Source organism: Emys orbicularis, chromosome 2, assembly GCF_028017835.1.
Source record: "Emys orbicularis isolate rEmyOrb1 chromosome 2, rEmyOrb1.hap1, whole genome shotgun sequence".
NCBI classification, from domain to species: domain Eukaryota; kingdom Metazoa; phylum Chordata; order Testudines; family Emydidae; genus Emys; species Emys orbicularis.
The window spans coordinates 234,409,450-234,428,018 of NC_088684.1; the positions used below are offsets into that span (position 1 = coordinate 234,409,450).

Sequence of the window (18,569 nt, forward strand, 5' to 3'; positions counted from 1 at the left end):
GCCTGATTTATATTGTCTGCAATGTAAATGTAAAACTTTGACTTGTCATATTTTACCAACTGTAAATATCCTCCTTGTAGGTACCTACAGTATTCTCTGCCCCCATGCGACTGCATGCTTCCAATCCTAATTTATCTACAATAGATTTTGGGGAAGAGAAAAATTACTCTGATGGCTCTGAAACATCAGAATTTTCTAAAATGCAAGAAGACTTGTGTCACATTGCACATAAAGGTGAGTGAGATTCTGTGCGTTTCTTGTATGGCTATGTGAAGTGTCAGCTAAAATAATAGTGTGACATCTGAGGCTGGCTTATGTAAAAATTCTTAAGTCCTGGATAACTTCGCATCTCATCCCCCTGCTTCCCAAGATGTGATAGGCACTGAAATCTGGTGGGCTCAGATCATTAAAATAGTAGCTTAACTATCAAATTATTTTCTTTTCTTCAAAACTTCAGATTTGGAACCAGAGTACAGTCTCAGCCCTGTCCAAGTCCAGAAAATGTTACGGTTTCACATAATTAGAGCCCTGTGCAATGCAAAATGTGTATCCACATCTGATCTGCAACTATAACGCGAATATCTGCAGATTTGCAGGGCTCGACACGTAATACGTAAATTGAAACTCATTTTATGTATACTTTTTTAAAAAGTTGATTCCTTTTAAATTGACTTCGATTTTCCTTTAGCTGCTTTTCAGTTCATAATACACTCCAAGTGGTGTCTTTTCAAGGGCAGATCCCCATCAAACCCAGTGACCTCAGAGTAATAAGCCTGTCTAAATGGAATGGTTGGAATTTTCACTTCCTGTTGAATGATGGTGGCCTCCCTTTTCCCCCAATTTTATGTGTAATCGCTCCAAATTCTGTTATCCTGGGAAGAAGCAGTTGTCCTAAAATCAGTTTCTATAAATGCAGCAGTATATTGTACCTGTGTGTATGAGCAAGAGAGTGCCAACTTGCTCACTGCCTTGTGTGTGTGTTTTCTCTCACTCGCGCGTGCACACACAGGATGCATTCAGGATGATTCTCAGTATTTCAGAGCTAACGTTTGTTTGTGATGCAAGGGTTGCTATGGTAGTAACCTATTTTTAGTGAATACAGAAGAGTAAAATTTCATGGTAAGCAACCAGAGGGCTAGCTCAAGCTGTCACTGAACAGCCTTCTCTGCAAAAACTCTTTTCCATAGCTATACTTTGCTAACATGAAATTGTCTGTCTGTCTGTCTGTCTGTCACCCCTAGCAGTATCTTTTTATTTGGCGGGGGGTGGTAAGGAGAGTCCTTGTAAGTATCTGGCAGGCTTTTATGAACAGGAAATTAAATGACTTTTTTTTTTTTTTTTTTTTTTTTTTTGAAGCATTCCACCATTAATAAGGACATCTCACAGAAAACCCACTTTTCCCTGGCTATGCAGCAATGTTATCATAAACATTCCTCATTTGTTTTTCCCCTGTGGTGGACGTATGTTTTAGATACTGTACTTACATAAGTGAACTCTCTCACCATTGAGCTTTGCAAAATCAAATGTGGGCAAAATTAGTGCCTCATCTATACTTCTGAAATAGGAAAATAATGTTTTGAATGGAGGAGAGGATTTTTAACATCAAACAGCACCATCTTAGGCACACTGCGCATACGCTAAGAAGATTGCTCTGGTATATCTCACGAGGGTTGGAAATCAGATTTTGCACAGTGCTGTTAGAACACTACATTCCATTTCTTTCCATGTGATAAGTTATTCCTCTGTTCTTAGTTACCACTATAAAATTACGAGTGGTATTTCATAAATGGCTTCCATAGGCTTTGCACTGCATATGACACAAAAAGTAATTAGAATTATGACTAGAGTATCTTCTCTACGTCATAACTATAGGCAATGATTTTCAAGTTAGGCACCTAAAACCACTAGTCCCTTTTGTAAATCTTGAGTGCAAGTTTCTTGGACCCAGTACCTGAGTCTGATCCCTTGGTTTTAACTCAAAAGACTCACTGACCGCATAGACAGAGCTGGCTGTACAGCACTGTAGGTTTCCTCCCAGTAGGGGCTGAGCCTACAGCATTCCGTTTTGATGGTCACTGGGAATTGTGAACGTTCATCCCCTTTTATGATCAAGCCCTTTTAGAGCTTTTTTTTCACTGCAGCGTAAACCTGGGCTCTTACTCGTGTGTTGCCCCAACATCTCTCCCATCCACACCTACAAACCTCTGATCTGAGTTGGTGTTTTACACCCCAGCTAACTGGTCTATCCAGGGTATAGGCCTGGGTTAAGCTTTCTCTTGGGATGGTAACCTGTCCATTTTTCAGTGAGGACACAGGCTAAGCCAGTCAGGGACTGATTTTTCTCCAATGCCTCCCACAGTTTCTCTTTTCTCCCCCCTCCCCCTCCCCATATGCCCAGAAGGACAGACAAGTTCTCCCATGATTCACTGAGCAGTTTAACATACTGCAGTGCTCAGAATCGTGTGCCCAGAAGTCCTAGTGATACATACAGATGAGTGCAGCACCAGTCTTGACTCAGTAACTTAAGTACAACTTTGCAATGTGACCACTCTCACCTGAGCTAGGCTGACGCGGGTGCCGATTGCCCAAGCTAACTCTGCAGTGATGATGTACCCTTGGTAGAGCTAGTTGCTTTCCTCTCCATTTACCTTTTCATTTGGCTCTGTCACCCTCACTTCTCTCAAATCTTAGGCCCCCACCTCCTCTGTGAGCATGTGAATGCAGTGTTGCCAACTCTCACAGTTTTGTTGCAAGTCTCATGATATTTGGTCCTACCATAAATCCCCAGTTCCTGGAGTCAAATGAATGCTGTAATTCTCATGCAGTGTTTTTAACAAGTTTCTAGCCAACATGGTTGAAAAGAAGCTTGAAAAAAATTAACCTGTGTACCCTCAAAAACCAGAAGGCAAATAAAAGGATTCCAAAATGTATTACTTGAAGTCTTATGCTTGTTAAGCTGATCTCATGAAATTTTGGGGCCTGCTCATGATTTGTGAACACTTGAGGTTAGCAACACAGAGGTAGGAATGGAAATAGAAGTGTGAAGTTTGCATAGCATGCAAGTTACCTACTAAACAAATTCAATATCTTGTTGTTTGGTCCATTTAGTTCTTGTAACTTAAATTGAAATATCCCCACACCAATAAATACAGCATGGCCCAACACCACAGAGCCCTGTTCATGAACAAACTATTAGCCTGTCCACAGTTGGATTGCTTATCCTGTGAATCAGTTAGCCCAGGTTAGCGTGTCTCCTTCATTTTTCACTGGAAATGTTACTTATTCAAGGAACGTAGGATAGATCCTCAAGTGTTTGGAGACTAAATCCATACTGAGGAAGGGAAGCAAGTTAATGTAGTACATGCAGTTATAACGCTACCATTTATAATAAAGAATCATAATACTTTGACTCTGAAAATACAGGAGCACAGAGCATTTGTCATCTAATAAATACTTAATTTGCAATATTGTGGAAATTGCAGATCCTTCAATATTAGGCTTCTACCCAGGCAATTTTGCCAGCCAGCCAGCTGGCTGATGGCGGGAACCCCGGCCATCCCAGGCAGCTGACGGCCAGGACTCCCATTATCAACCCCATGCATTGACTGTAATATAGTTGCAGCAAAATGTCTGGTTATCAAAAAAATTAGCAGGCATAACATAACATTTGAGGGTTTATATTGTTCCAGCAAATTTTTTTCTTTTTAAAAAAAAGTCTTTTCTGGCTTTTCCAAATTACCACAATTAATAAAGGTCCATTATTACTTTACTTTTTCTATGTCTTGTCCGTAACTCAGCAGCAGTTATTTGACAATCATCCAATTCAAGTAGGGCCTTAATAATAAGCATTTTTCCTAGTAAAAAACCAGGTCTTAGGCAAGGTTACCCAAGGTTATCTTTAGTGCTCTGTCCCCACAAGTCTTGTTTGTCACTGTATATTAAGCTGCCTTGAAATGTTTCACAACTTGCTATACAACTGGTGGAATTTTTCTAACTGTCTGCTTTTAAAAAAAATTATTTTAGCTTACTTCACCTTAAAGTCGGCTTTTAGTACAATCTCGGTTGAAAGAGAGAAACTGAAGCAGCTGCTGGAACATGATGCAGCCTCATCTCCATCTGCACAAATAGCTGGGTTGAAGAATGCCTTATCATCCGTAAGTAATATGTCGAGTTCAGTGAAATTCAGAGGGATTGGTTGTAACCGTTCATAAGATCTCTCATTCTTCAGTATCTTGGGTTATATTTGTATCTTATTAATACTAAAGCAAACAAACTATGTATTTTGGTGTTTCATATAATCCACTTATTCCAAACCTTGGAGGTGTGGATGTGCCCGCAAATCAACAGAACATTACTGTGAAGAGTTAATCTATCAATCATGTATTTTATTAAGTATTGGAAATATTCTGTTGAATCAGAGCTGCTGTTTGACAGTGATCCAGAGTTACTGTTTTCTCTAATTTGGTGCTTCATATTATACTAACAATATAAATGGTTGTTGGAAACTGCATAACCCGATTGGTCATAGCTGTGTAATTATTTATAATCCTAGCTGTGAAATTATGAAGCCATGTGGCATTATAAACAGAACGGTCAGAGAGCAGACTCTAATTTTAAAATTTCTATTTTATTTTTACCACCAAGGTGTGGGGAGGTTTGTATTACAGCAGTCAGGCATTGCACAACATGCTTTGGCCTAAAGTCATTTCTTGGGTGGCTGAAGAATTTGGCTGCCTCTGCTAAACGAATTGAAATGCAACTAAAAAACAGTAGTTCTGCTTTCTCTAATGCTTTTTTATAATTCAGCATTGATCAACTTTCTTTGCTGGACTCTGGTGAAGAAAAGACTGCTATAAAATACAATCCCTGGACTGGCACCAGCCTAGTCTCAAGCAGTCAATTTGAGATTGATTTTGAGATTCCCACTCCCAAGACTGTTGGTGATCAAACTCCCGAGATTCACAGTGGTTGATCTTCAGAGAAGGGAAAGTTGTCATTGCCACTCTTTTAGATTGTAACTTATCTTGCAGTCTTCTAGTTGGAGGCAGTGGTGACTCTGCTATGGGTGAACTGATAGAACTGGGTGCACAGCTAGAGTTAGCATAGGTGATAACTACCATTCGCTTTCCAGAATCTCCATTTATGGAAAGAGTTTCTAGCTCATAGCATCTCTACTAGTCCAACTTCTAGCTGCCTCCTCTCTCCACAGAAACCAGAGGCAACTGAAGCTTCTTGCAGGCCAGCTGTGTTCATTTGACCACACCTTTCTGTTTGACTCCCAGGAGGCCTGTTTCTGACCGCTAGATAGGTCACAGCTGTACAAGCTGTCATTTTCCAGAGTTATTTTCTTACTACTTTTAAATCTGCAAGGGGAAAAAATACTTAGTTTAGGCTCTCTGCGCAGAGTGAACAGTCTGTTGACTGTGTAACCTTTTCCCAAAAGGCTAAATATTGATCTTCAGCTGCTTCCTCTTGGATTTCCCCGTGAAACACTCTCTATCAGCTCCCATCCCCTGCTGTTGTGTAATAAGGCTAAAAAAAGGAACGCTGCACCGAAGAGTGCTCCGTCTGTGAAACTCCTCACTCCTCAGCTCAGAATCCACTGTGAGACCTGTTCCCAGCCTGTAAAGCCAGAGAAAGTGATGCTACAGCAGTAACCTGATCATCCCATGCAGCAGGGAATGTTCAGGAAGAAGCCAGGCGCTTCCTTTGCAGGCATTTGGAAGGGTGGATGTACACATCAAGAGCGCAGCAGTTATGATCCAAGTACCAAAACTCTTCCTGGCTAAGATCTGCTTCCTTTTAAAGAGAGCGCCAGCCAAAATCCCCACAGTCCTTACCAAGATGTTTAAAGGGATTTCTGGACAGCCTGAGCTAAGTGCTCAGAGTACTAGGCTCTGAAGGTGATCAGGCAGATTTAAAGAGAAATAAGTCACTTCTACTTCTTTCTTCCTGGCTCTGGAGAGAGGGAGGCTGAAAGACAAACTCACTCCTACCTTAAATCCTGTAAAAGGCACTCCGCTCACAAACAAAAGGTACTCTCTCCTGCTGAGAAGGCAATAATCCTGTCCTTCACAAACAGACCAAGAAGAGCAAATAATCAAAGAAAAATCCGTCTCCTTGGGCTGAACACTACAGGAAGGACAACATTCTGCAGCAGACCATGAAAATCAGGAAGAGGATACATAGCAAAGGTGTCAGTTCTTTTTCTTTCTGCCCCTTGCTTATGTGACACTGTAGACTAGTAATAGCTAGTGCTGTACATCCAGCCAGTTGGGGAAAGATAAATACCTACCTTCTGAATTCAAACTTGTTGATTCTTGGTGGTGTGTCTGTGTTGTCTTCCCTCCTCCACCATTTCTTCCCAACCCCCCAAAAATCATGAATAGATCCGAGAAGGAATTTCTTGGTGGGAGAGGAGAGAGATAAGTAAACAAGGGAGGTTTCTGAAATCCAGGATCAAGGGGAAAAAAAATCTGGTCCAGATTCTGAAAGAAGACTCCGTGATGGTTTCCGTAGCTGGGGCTATGGTGCTCCCATCAGAAGGTGATTTTTCTTTCTAGTAAACACAGTCACACAAGAACTGAAAATATGCTTTTTAAGGACTCTGCGGCCTTCATAATCAAATACTGACACCTACTTGCTTTGCAAGAGTGGTGTTGTACTGGTGAAATCATCTCAAAAATACAGACCTCTCATCAACCCAGAGGATTTTTTTGCCCTTTTATGGATAATGTCAGTGTCCACATTTTTCATAAGACACTAAATATATGCAGTGTTTTTCACCCCCAGGGCTGTGGTCTGCAAAACAGTAGTTAGGGGAGGCTACTGTCGCTGAGACCATGGACAACAGAGACTCACTGAAAAAGCCAATCGTTATTCCTGTAAGCTTGCCTGGTGGTCATTTCCATAATAGGGTTGTCAGGAATCCATCTGCACCTGTTCCTGGATGAGATACTGAAAAGAGTCAGCTATCTCCAGGAAACACTGGAGAAAATGTTGGCAGGGAATATAGAAACATGCAAATGACCCTTGTCAAATTATTCTAAGAGCCAAAGGAAATATTTCAAATCCAGTTATAGAAAGCAGTCCTTTGGCTGTATTCCTAGCCGAGATTCCCCCCAGAAGATGTTTGGTATCCAATAATGAAAATCCTGGAACAAGAACACCAGAGGCTGATGCTGTCTTTCTCCCTCCTCCGCCTCCTGACTAAAAAATGCTGCACAGTAACTGGAGAATATGACTGAGGCTGAACACAGAATTGAGGGTATTTCTCTTCTTTGTGATCCAGCTGGACAGCCTCAACAATAAACACCTGGGTCTTAGAGATTTTGTAGCAAGGATATGTGCTAGACCTCCTCCCAGCTCCCACTCCATACTTCACTCAGCCCTAACAAACATCAAACCTTCCAAAAGATAGATGGTCTCTACTCCTCTCAGGGCCATAGAACCCATCTGATCAAAAGAATATCCTGGCACTGCTCCACCTTATTTATATGGGAAGAGACCCAGGAGAGTGATGGTTATACTAAACCCCCAATACCTTATTAAGTGGATAAAGCAATCCATATTCAAAATAGGAAACTGCAAGATCAGCAGTAACTGCAAAATCCCAAGAGACTATTACCTTGCTCCAGGGTGCCTGGCAGAAGCATTTCCAGTTCTCAGGGGGATCCTTATGAGATTCTGTTTCTCATACAGATTAGACCTATACCTGTACAAAACCCCAAAGGCTTCATGAAGCTACTGAGGGGCAGACAGTAATGATTTTTTGCCAGGGCAGCATTCCGGCACACCTCAGTTTGCTGAATCAGTTATGACTATAAAAAAATTGCTTGAGCCCCAGCACCTCTTTCATTACAAATTAAGCACTGGTGGCAGTCATTATTAAGCTGAGGTTGTCAGGCCCCCTGCTCTATCAATTCCAGGATGAACCAAATCTGTTCAAGAATCTAGGGAACCAACAGCCAAAGCCTTAATTGTTCTCTCGGAGTACTGTATCCACACAAACCTGAAGAAAGGACACTAAAAGAGACTATCCAGCCTCAGAATGGAAATAGACACCACAGGAGGCTTCATAATACTTACAGACCAAGAGAGGATGGGTTAATCAGACTCCAGAATCAGATCATGCAGCTTCCCCGAAAGACCAGTTCTCAGACATGTCTCAAAATTTTGAGACATCTGTGATGATGCAAGCTTCTTTTCTACACCATTGCAATCATCTCTGTGCATCCAGTTCCCAAAAGGATCACAACCCATTCAACCAGGGAAGTATCAACCACTGGGGTTGGGAGGTCTCAGGCAACGTGACATATATGCAGAGGCCACCTAGCTATCCATGTCTACATTCACCACACATTATGCAGCTGATATAGTCTTCCACATATGAAAGTGAGTGTGTCCAATAGGCAGTCCATACATATGCTCCTTAAAATGACTTTATTTTTTGGGTTGCACTAATATATAGAATATATGCTTTTGTTATCTGAGCCCGCCCTATCTTATTACTTATAGTTTGTTATTCCCCAGACAGTTCAGGGCTAGTGGATATGCTAAGAACTAGAATTGAATGTTCTTAGCTGAAAACTTCCTTTCTGGGGAATGGTGTGTCCTTTAGTCCATCACACCCACTTGGATTACGCTGTAGACTTCACATTTTATCCAGCATTGATGCTCCCCTTGTAACTCCTCAAAACCAATTTTATATAGTTAGTTAAATGTTCTATATGCTGCTTAAGGGAAAGTTTATTTCCAAGTTATCAAGTTTATTAGTGAAGTTGGTTAAAGCTTTTTGTGTTGTAAGTTCAGTTTCAGAAGCACTCATTTGGGAACTAACCAGGGCCATGGCCAAAAAGATGTGGTTGCCAGGTATTGAGTTTCAACGGCATCCCAGTTTTGCAGTGAAAGCACATGCTCGGAAGTCATGATTAATGAAGGCCCTATTACCAGAAGGCTAAATATCAGGAAGGAAATGTTTCACACTGCCTCTGCAAACCTTTTAATGTTTCCTTCCTAAAATTAATAACTCATCTTGTTTATGAAATGGTGAGGGAATACTTGTCAGGGTATTCGGCACCTGGTATAAGGGTTTTTTGTTTTTGTTTGAGGCATCCTGACTGAAACAAGTGAACTAGCCTCCCCTTCTGTTTTACTTCAGTATTTAAAAACTACCAACTCATGTTTAAATGTAAAGGAAACATTCCCATTTGATACAGTGTCGTCATGCTATATAAGAAGTTTCTTTTCCGATCTCTCTGGATAATAGATCACCTTTGTATTATTTATTAATTTATTATTTGAAGAGATCTGCTTCTGAAATGGAGTATAGAATGGGGCATTCCATTATCACTGTTATGGAGAAATTTGTGTTTTAACTGCTAATGAAAAGTAATTTCAAAAATTAAAAATCTATATAATTTCAAAATGTTTGGTAATAAAATAATTGCACTAAACAAAGTCACAGTATCTCTTTGAGGAAGACAGAGCTACTCCTATTCACTTCGTAATCCTGTTTGATCTTGCGCAAACTACATGAACAAAACCTAATGTTGTTGAATTTAGGTGTTAAAATATGAAAAGTGCCTTTCCTCACTTTCACTTCTGTTTCCCAGTGTTCCAGCCCGCTGCCAGTGGAACTGTCCCTCTGCCATCACTAGAGTTCTTTCTTGGAGAAACACGCTTGGCCTCTGGTGCATAAGGGCTGTCCTGTGCTCTGTAACACTGCTTGCTCCATCCCTGCCCAAGTAGCATAGTTTTTATAACCCACAGGTTGAGATGCAGCAGAAGGAAGCTGATTTGGGGCAGTTTTATAGGAGCAAAGCCAATCGCATGGCTGCTCTGGGGATGACTTTTAGGAAAAGTGCCAGTAGTCTGGATGTGCTGTCAGTGATGCAGTGGCAAGCGAAGGGAAGTGTTTTATGTCGGGCTGAAAGGGAAATGCATGTTTCTAATTGCACAGCTTTATAGTTCTGGGGGAAATAGTTTGAGTTAACAGTGCGTGATTAGAGAGGATAGGTTGTGGAAGGGGATAGAGGAAGAGACCTCAAAGGGAAAAAGAACACATAAAATAACATCTAAACTTTTAAAAACCAGAATATAGCCTCTGGTGGCCTAAGATTTCCCATCTCCCCATTCTGTTTATTTATCATGTATCTAGTGACGTTTTCTTCTGCCCCTTTTGCACAATGAAGCCACTGTCTACATTAGCTAAGAAAACTTTATAGCCCCATATTTTTTGTTAAATGTTCCAGGCCATAGCACAAAACACAGATCTTAAAGACCGGTTACACAGAATACATGCCGAATCTATGCTCCTTGATTCAGCAGCTAATGCAAAATCAAGTCCTGATTTGGTGAAGGTGGGTATGGATTTCCTGTTTCAGTGGTGTCTAAGTGTAAGGGTTTGCAGCAACAGACTGTTGCATAGCTGCGTACTGTCCCGTTCCTTTGTTCCCCATACAGTGAGTTGTATTAGCAAAAGGAGCGCCTCTTCCCTCATGCGTGTGGCTCACATGGTGTTGCATTGTGCGGTATTAATTTAGAACAGTTTTCCTAAACACTTCCATTGCTTTTTGCTGGCAGGTCCTTTGTTCTCCTTCTGTTACTTCCCCCTTACCTTAGGCATGAGCAAAGTCACCCCATCATTCTATCTGGCATTATTTTCTCTCAACGCTGTCTGTTTTCCCTGATCATTTTCATGTTCCCTAGTCGCTACTGTTACCTGTATAGCAGCTTTAACACAGAACCCAAATAATTGCAGAAGGGGAAGGGTAACTTTACTGTAAAATACATTAGGTATTGTGCTTTGGATGTATTTTGTTCTATTGGATTTGGTTTGACTCCTTGTTAGTACCGAACATCAGCTGCCAGGGTGTTTCATTAAGGGCTAATTATATTTTTAAATAAGTGCTAATAACATGCAAAAATAGGTCATTCTTTAATAATAATTTTAAAAAGCAATGAAAAAATGAGAGATATGAGCAGTTTTAGCAATTTAGTTTTCCTTGTATGTAGCTAGGATGTCCCCTACATGTCTCAAATGTCACTTAAATAATTAAAAAGTTACCCCTTGAAGGAAACAGAGTGTGTGCGCATGTGTTCTGTTTCTGGTGGATTTCCTAAATGTTAAATCAAAGAAATTTCTGTAGTGATTGTATAGTAAATGTTTCATTAGAAGTTGAATGGGAGATTGCATTTTGTTTCATGTCCTCTGTAATGTATTAATTTCCTCTTTTTTTTTTTTTTTTAAGACATTTTTTTTCATCATTCAGTCGGTTCAACTGTCTTGGTATAGTGTACTATTTGAGCTGGATTTTGGTCACACTTGTAGATTTTAAAGTGTAATTGATTGTGCTAGTGGCCTTTGCTTTTTATCCCCCTGAAAATTTGAACAGTGTTTCAAAAAAGTATAAGAGCTCTTCTGGATAGTCGCTTATCACAGACCAACTCTTGAAAAGATTTTCTTATTAATACAAAAAAGGCCCTGCTGTGACAATGGGTCAGTGCTGAAGCAATGTATATACCATGCAGTACATGCCTAAATACATAAATAAGAAGGGGGGGGGGGAACCTTAATGTTTCATTCACAAACTGTCCATAACTTGGCTCAGGATTTATCCTAGTTAGCTCAAGGACCAAGGCACTTACACTGGGCCTGTTTCATTCTAGTTAAATGTGTTCTTGAAGACTGTGTTAGTACTCTAGAGCAGTGGGAGTGGTGAGAAAGGGCCGCTGTACAAAATTTGGTTTTAAGTGCACTCAAGGACACTATTACTTTGCCATTCCAAGCTTCCTGTGTCATTTTTCAGGGTAAATCTAATTTATTTGGAAGGTGCCAATTGCTATTATCATGCTGAAAAGTATTGAATTTTCACGGCATGGGCAACTTTATTCATCCTAACTCTCTTGATGCCAGAAATTGGCAGGATGTCTTACTTAAGCTCCAGTTGCACTCTGGCCATGGTTATACTCCAGAAATATGCCACTTATTTTTACTTTGACTGTATGGTGTCACAGGGTTTTGACTCAGTGACAGCTTCTCTATGCTCTCTACGCTCTCCAGTTATAATCACGGCACTTTGGTAACAAATGATGATGATAGATCCTGTAGAAATCAAACCAGTGGGGGGAAACAAAACTAGTTCCTCAAGATTTAGGGTAAAAGTTTAGTTTGTCCATATAGCAGCTCATGACTCTACTTTATTGCTCATCTTGGCGTCTTATGAAGTAAAGAAGAGAAAATAAAACTCCAACATGGTAAATTGTAAGAAACTACCATGTTCTCAGATGGGACTAATTAGTTCAGATTGTTGCTTTTTAATATTGTTTTCAGTCATATACGCAATCCCAGGAACAACAGTTATCCTAGTCTTCCTGTAAGACTTTGATTATTAGATATCTTCCACCTCCTGACCAAGGAGAAGATTATGAAGCTTTAACTATTGTGAAGTTTATACCCTTTTTTTGTTTTCTGTTTATCACAATTGTATAAGGAAAATCTGTGCTGTTTTTGGTATGTTAGTTCATTGATATTGTACAGAATTTCATAGTGCAGTAGAATCTTATTGACTGGCATAAGCTCCCGTGGAAACACACCTCAGTTAAGCAATCCTCCAAATTCATCAGAGCATCATGGATATGTGGCACTAGTGCATTTCACGTACTTAATGCATTGCTTTAAAAATATAAAGCACTAAAACATTCTATTAAACATAAGAGATTTGATTATTAGAACAAAATAGGGAAGCTGCAGAATGAAAACTTCATACTGTCAGACACCTGGAAACTATTGCAAATATGTCTGCAGATAACACTGGGCTAGTCGATGCTTTTTATCCTCAAAAGGTGGATCAGCTCAAAAGAAACAAAGTATGGGGAGTTAATGGAGTATGGCAGTGAAGTTTGGGCAAGCAGTATAGGGTTGGTAGCTGGAAACAGATTTGGCATCATCTGAAGAGGAGTGTAATCACCTCAAAAGAACATGGATTGTGGAGGTGGAAGAGGTTTGTGGACAATGAAGATGGGGTGTGGGGAGGGAAGAAGGGAGAAAGAGAAGTGGTGGTGGACTCCTGAAGTGCAGGTGGCAATCCGAAATAAGAAAGTGGTGCATAAAGAAAAAGAAACGAATCCACTGAGTGCAAATGAAAGTGAATACAGAGAAGCAAAGCAAGCTGGAAAGCAAGCAGTGAAGGCCAAAGACCATGCCCTAGACAGCCTGTAAAATGAGCTTGTAAACTACCTGCAGTTGGCTGGCAAAAAGACTACTGTAGCATTGCAAAAATGAGATTTGGAGGGAAGGAGGATGGTGCTGCAATGCCATTTGTAAATGATGACTACGGGAGACTGCTAGTAACGCCTGAACAAGCAAAGGAGAGGTGGAAACAATACTCTGAGTTTTTCTGAAATGAGGCAAACCCCTTTCGGGTGGAGTTGCCCATATGTGAGCCTAATGTGGTGCCTGAGCCTGACATAACTGAGGAAGAGGTGAGAAATGCAGTCCAGAAAATGAAGAACGGTAAAGCAGTGGGACCTGATGAGGTGATTGTGGAGCTGGTGAAAGTCTTGGGTTAGAGAGAGGCATAAAATAGATGAGCAGAGTGGCTAAAACAGTCTGGCAAGACGAGATTCTCCCAAGATTTGTGCAAGTCTATCTTGATCCCAATACATAAAAAGGGAAACATCTGTGAATGTGGAAACTATTGAGGATTAAAGTTACTGCTGCATGGGATGAAGGTACTGAAACATATCTTAGACGCTAGGATTAGGAGAGTGGTGGAAACCATCCTCATACAAGAACAGTTCAGCTTTAGGAAAGGATGAGGAACCACAGATGCCATGTTTGTCATTCCGCAATTGAAGGGGAAGGGGCTAGAGTACCAACAGGATCGCTTCTGGGCCTCTATAGACCTAGAAAAGGCACCTGATAAAGTGGTCAGAAGGATGCTCGTACCAGTGGTGAGAAAATATGGAGTTTCTGATGATTTAATAACTATGGTGCTTGCACTATATAGAATACCTTACATGATCCAAACATGTTTTGGAACAAGCTCCTTTTGAAGTGAAAGTTGGACTACATCGGGGGTTGACCCTCAGTCCGCTCCTGTTTACCATATTGATGGACTACATCAGCAAAAGCATCCCAGCGGGAAAAGGTGAGAAGCTACTTTATGCAAATGATGCATCAATAAGGGCATCCTCAAAATAAGACCATGGGGAAATAGTAAACCATTGGTATGACCAACTAAGCAGTCATGCTCATTTCCATCCCATGCCTAAGACTGAAGTCACTTGGATCCATAAAGTGCCACAGGTCCATATAGAATTTAATGGAGTACCATTAAACCAAACTGGCCAATTCAAGTACCTTGGCGGCTGTGTTACAGGAGATGGCAAGCTTGAATGTGAGATCCACTCTAGACTGGAGAGTGCTGGAAGAGTGTGGAATAACATCTCGGGGCTCATGAATGACAAGCACATGCCACTGAGACTAAAAGCCTAATTGTATAAAACAGTGGTGTGCCGTGCAGTGCTACATGATTCAGAAGCATTGGTTGTAAAGAGATGGCAGGACCAATATCTACAGGTGTTTGAAATGAGATGTTTTCACGCAATAGAGTCGCACAAAGAGAGATTGTGAAATGAAAGCATTAGGATGGAAGTCAAAGTCTGTGATGTGGCTGACAGAATCCAGGGAGCACAACTTTGCTGGTTTGGATACATATTGATAATGAATGAAGAGGACCTGGGGAAGATAGCATAGCAGGAGAGGGAAGTAGGAAAAGAGACCCTGAGGAAGCAATGGTTGAATTGCATCAAAGAAGGTGGTAAGCAGGTGGATGTTGGTGTTGCCTTGATCAGACGAAGGTGGTAGATGCTTGCAACACACCTCAGCCCTGGATGATGGGATAAGGGGAAGATGTGTGCTATCTATCTTGTGCTCAGTCACTAGCACTCATTGCACTGAGTGTGTTTCCTGACAGTTATCTAAGCAGGGGCAGCCATTTATTAGGCTACCAATTAGTTAAGTAGGTTCTACTATATTGGATCTTACAATACTCCTAGATATATGCAGAATGAAACTTGAGGGCAGTAACATGCTCAGCGAGCCACCTTGTCCTTCTCCCCAGTAGCTGTGGAGATGCTGAGAACAAGGACACTTGTTCCTACCCACTTCTTTCCCCTCTCTATACCCAGTAGATAGTCTAAAATAATGAGTCTCTTGGTGCTTCTCCTGCCATCGCTAGCCTGCCAATAGCGTCACTGTGCCAAGTACACAAAGACTGTTCAAGACTTGCTGTGGTACAAGACACTCAAATCCCCATTATAACGTATAAACTCTGCTATGAATCCCGCAGCAAAGGCTATTTCCTTTTAAGTAGCCTTGGTAGTATGATATTCTTCATTAACGGGGTGCTGCACATGAGGATTGGGTGCAGTACTACCGCTGCATAAGTGGCCTAGCAGCAGAAAGACAGCTAGGAAAGCAAGACCTGCAATTAGAATATTTTTTGGCTCCTATAAATCTTTGTATGCCAATGCACTGAACATTTTGTGTTTAAACAAGGCTTGGGAGGAAATAACTGACTAATTTGCAGAGGCTAGGGGAGAGTCTGTTACGTTTAGTGTCACATCCATTACAATTGGCCAGAAGTTTTTGGGGATGATGGCCTACATCTGCCAGATGGAGACGCTGACATATGGCTACAACACGTGCAGGCATGGATTGGGCAACGGTTGTGATACCAGGCTGCATGACTGGGTGGGGCTAGTTGCTGGTGCCCCCTGTGGCTGGTTTCTAGTGCAGTTGAGAATAAAATAAAGAATTCCCAGAGATAAAAGTCCTGGGATTTTGGTGATGGACCTTGGGCTCATGTAATAGGGTGAGACCTTCTGGGCCTTGTGGGCTGAGGTCCCCACCTTGCAGCCAAGTCCCTCTCCCTTGTGGTGGGGAGGCTACTAGGACTCTGAGAGCTGCCTCCTGGGTGTGGGGGGGAGGGTAGGCTGAGGAGAGAGCCACCCCACGTTGTTGGTTATATGGTAAGGAGCCCTGTAACCCCTGCACTGGACCCGATTAAGTGCCTGCTATAGGAGAGTCTGGGTGATGGGTGGCTAGTGCCCCTCCCCTGTGTTAAAGTTTAATAAAAGTTGTGGCCTGCCACTTAATTCCATGCATATATCTGTCCCCATTTTGCTGTTGTGTCCACATCAATAAACGGAGTTTTTGTAGTTGCTTTCCTTTCAGGGGGAAGCTATGTATACACATACATTTAGCTAAACAGATCACTTGACTGTTGCAACATTTTAACAGCTGTTCCTAGAAGAAAAGATGCATATGCAAAAGCAGTAACTAATTCTGCAAAATACACATTACTGAGCTTCACTTTGTCATTTGTGTGTCTGATTCTTCTTCTGCACTTTGCTGCTTGTCCCCTCTTTGAAATGCATGCTTCCTACAGTAAACTGTGCAGGGCGCATGCGTTCATCTGTAGCAACATTTACAGCCCTGTCTCTGAGTCGTGTATCTGTTGGTTTGTACCTACATGTGCACATTGCTAATTACCATACTTTTCCCTAAAAGCCTTTTATTTATTTTAAACAGGAAAATTCAAGAGAAGGAAGTCGAAGCCTGGTTCACCAGCTCTCCAATGAAAGTAGGCTGTCTGTCACAGACTCTCTCTCAGAGTTTTTTGATGCTCAAGAAGTCCTGCTGTCTGCAAGTTCTTCAGAAAACGAGGTCTGAGCACAAATATCAGAATATCTCTCTGATGTAGCTTATTTCAACATATTTAACCTTTTATCTTTCTGCGTGGTAATTGCAAACTTGCTGATCCATCACAAATGAAATATTTTGGAGGATTTCAAAGTCACATACACTTAATTGTTTGCTACGCTCTTAAAAAAATAAAGTACGTAAGGGAGGTAGCTGAAGAGGGAAAACAGGCAATGTAGCTTGCACGCCTGATTTTAAAATAGAAAGAATAAGGAATGTAGTTTTGCAGCATCTGTCCTGAGTCATCCTATAGGAGCTGCAAGAAATTTTATCAAACGATTGTGCATTTGTACACTTTTTTTTCTTGTGGCACCTGTAGGTTGACCTATGGCAAATGCTACTTTGCAGCATGCAATTTTAAACTTTTTCTATTTCATGAAATTCCCAAAAGTTGATATGACCCGATTTCAAGAAAGGCCCCTCTAAATTTTCAGGATCAAAGAAAATGAGTTTTGCCTTCAATAAAATAATAATTTAATAGTGATTTATGAAATCTTTTTAGGGATGGATCTCTGATCTGCACACCTATTTGTATTGTTAAGCTTGCCTGTTGCTTCTATACAACACAGAAACAGTGCCAACAATACAGATCTCTTTAAATGACAGACCTTTCTTCCATTAATTTCACAAATGATCGTAACAGTTGTCAGGAGTAGCATATTGCAAACTTATTTATATATATAAATGTACGTTGTTTCCTTCCCCCCCCCCTTCCCCCAGGTATCGGATGATGACTCATATGCCAGTGATCTAAGTGATAACATCTCTGAGGATAACCTAAGTAACGACATTGAGAATGAAAGGCAAACTTTGGGTAAGATTGGTGTTTTGTTGTATCCTATTCTGAGAAGAGGCATTTTCTTACCAGAAATCACTCTGATATCACAGATTTCAAGATGTAGACATTGGCTAGTTTTTGCTTTTCTTTTAAGATTTGAACTGTTTTTGGAGTAGTGTAGTTTGGATACTCTTAGTGCAGTCAACTGTGCCCTGATCATTTTAAGGTGTGAGGGTTGCTGTGTATCAGCACAGACACTTGTCTGCTGTCTGTGTCATCTCCCCGCAGAGACCTGCAGCTGCTCCCAAGCTTCTTTCCATGACATTGGGACCCTATGGAGTAGCTAACCCCGGGTGCTATCTCTTCTTCACTGAAAGGTAGATATTTTCTCATCACTCTGGATCTTCAGTACGAACTTGTCCCCTTACATACCATTCAAATACAAATAATAGTTATGGTTAACAAAACGCAGCTTTTGTTACGTGAGAAATGTGAGAATAACTCTACACTGATCGGCCTGGTGTATGACCATAGTACTTTCCTCTTTTTGGTTTTGTCTACACTAGCACATATGTCGGCAAACCTTTGTCACAACCCTGACTGACATGAGTTTCTCTCTCTCACACTCTCGCGTGCACACACACACCCACACACACCCCGGTGTGGACAGCACTATGTCATCGGGAAAGCATCTCCCGCCAACATAGCTACCGCCGCTCATTGGGGGTGGTTTAATTAGGCCAGGGGAGGAGCTTTCTATTCCCAGCATAGAGTGGCTACACAGGAGACTTTACAGCAACGCAGCTGCAGGAGTACAGATGTGCCGCTCTAAGGTCTGTAGTGTAGATGTAGCCTTTGTGTTCTTTTCTCCTAATTGCAGTGGTAATGATTGTGTTTAGGGCAGTCGATTAATCGCAGTTTTAATTGCACTGTTAAACAATAGAATACAATTGAAATTTATTAAATATTTTGGATGTTAGTCTACGTTTTCACATATATTGTATTCTGTGTTGTAATTGA

At 41.1% G+C, this 18,569-nt stretch overlaps 1 protein-coding gene across 1 annotated transcript in view; it reads left to right on the top strand.

Annotated features, from left to right (window-relative positions):
* The window catches only part of OSBPL3 (oxysterol binding protein like 3), a 119,456-nt gene that overhangs the window by 72,113 nt on the left and 28,774 nt on the right, over positions 1-18,569 (top strand). The window contains exons 10-14 of the mRNA XM_065398601.1: positions 81-234; positions 4,024-4,154; positions 10,254-10,361; positions 16,601-16,735; positions 17,492-17,585. Of these exons, the coding sequence (XP_065254673.1) occupies positions 81-234; positions 4,024-4,154; positions 10,254-10,361; positions 16,601-16,735; positions 17,492-17,585 (622 nt within the window). The remainder of the gene's footprint in view (positions 1-80; positions 235-4,023; positions 4,155-10,253; positions 10,362-16,600; positions 16,736-17,491; positions 17,586-18,569) is intronic.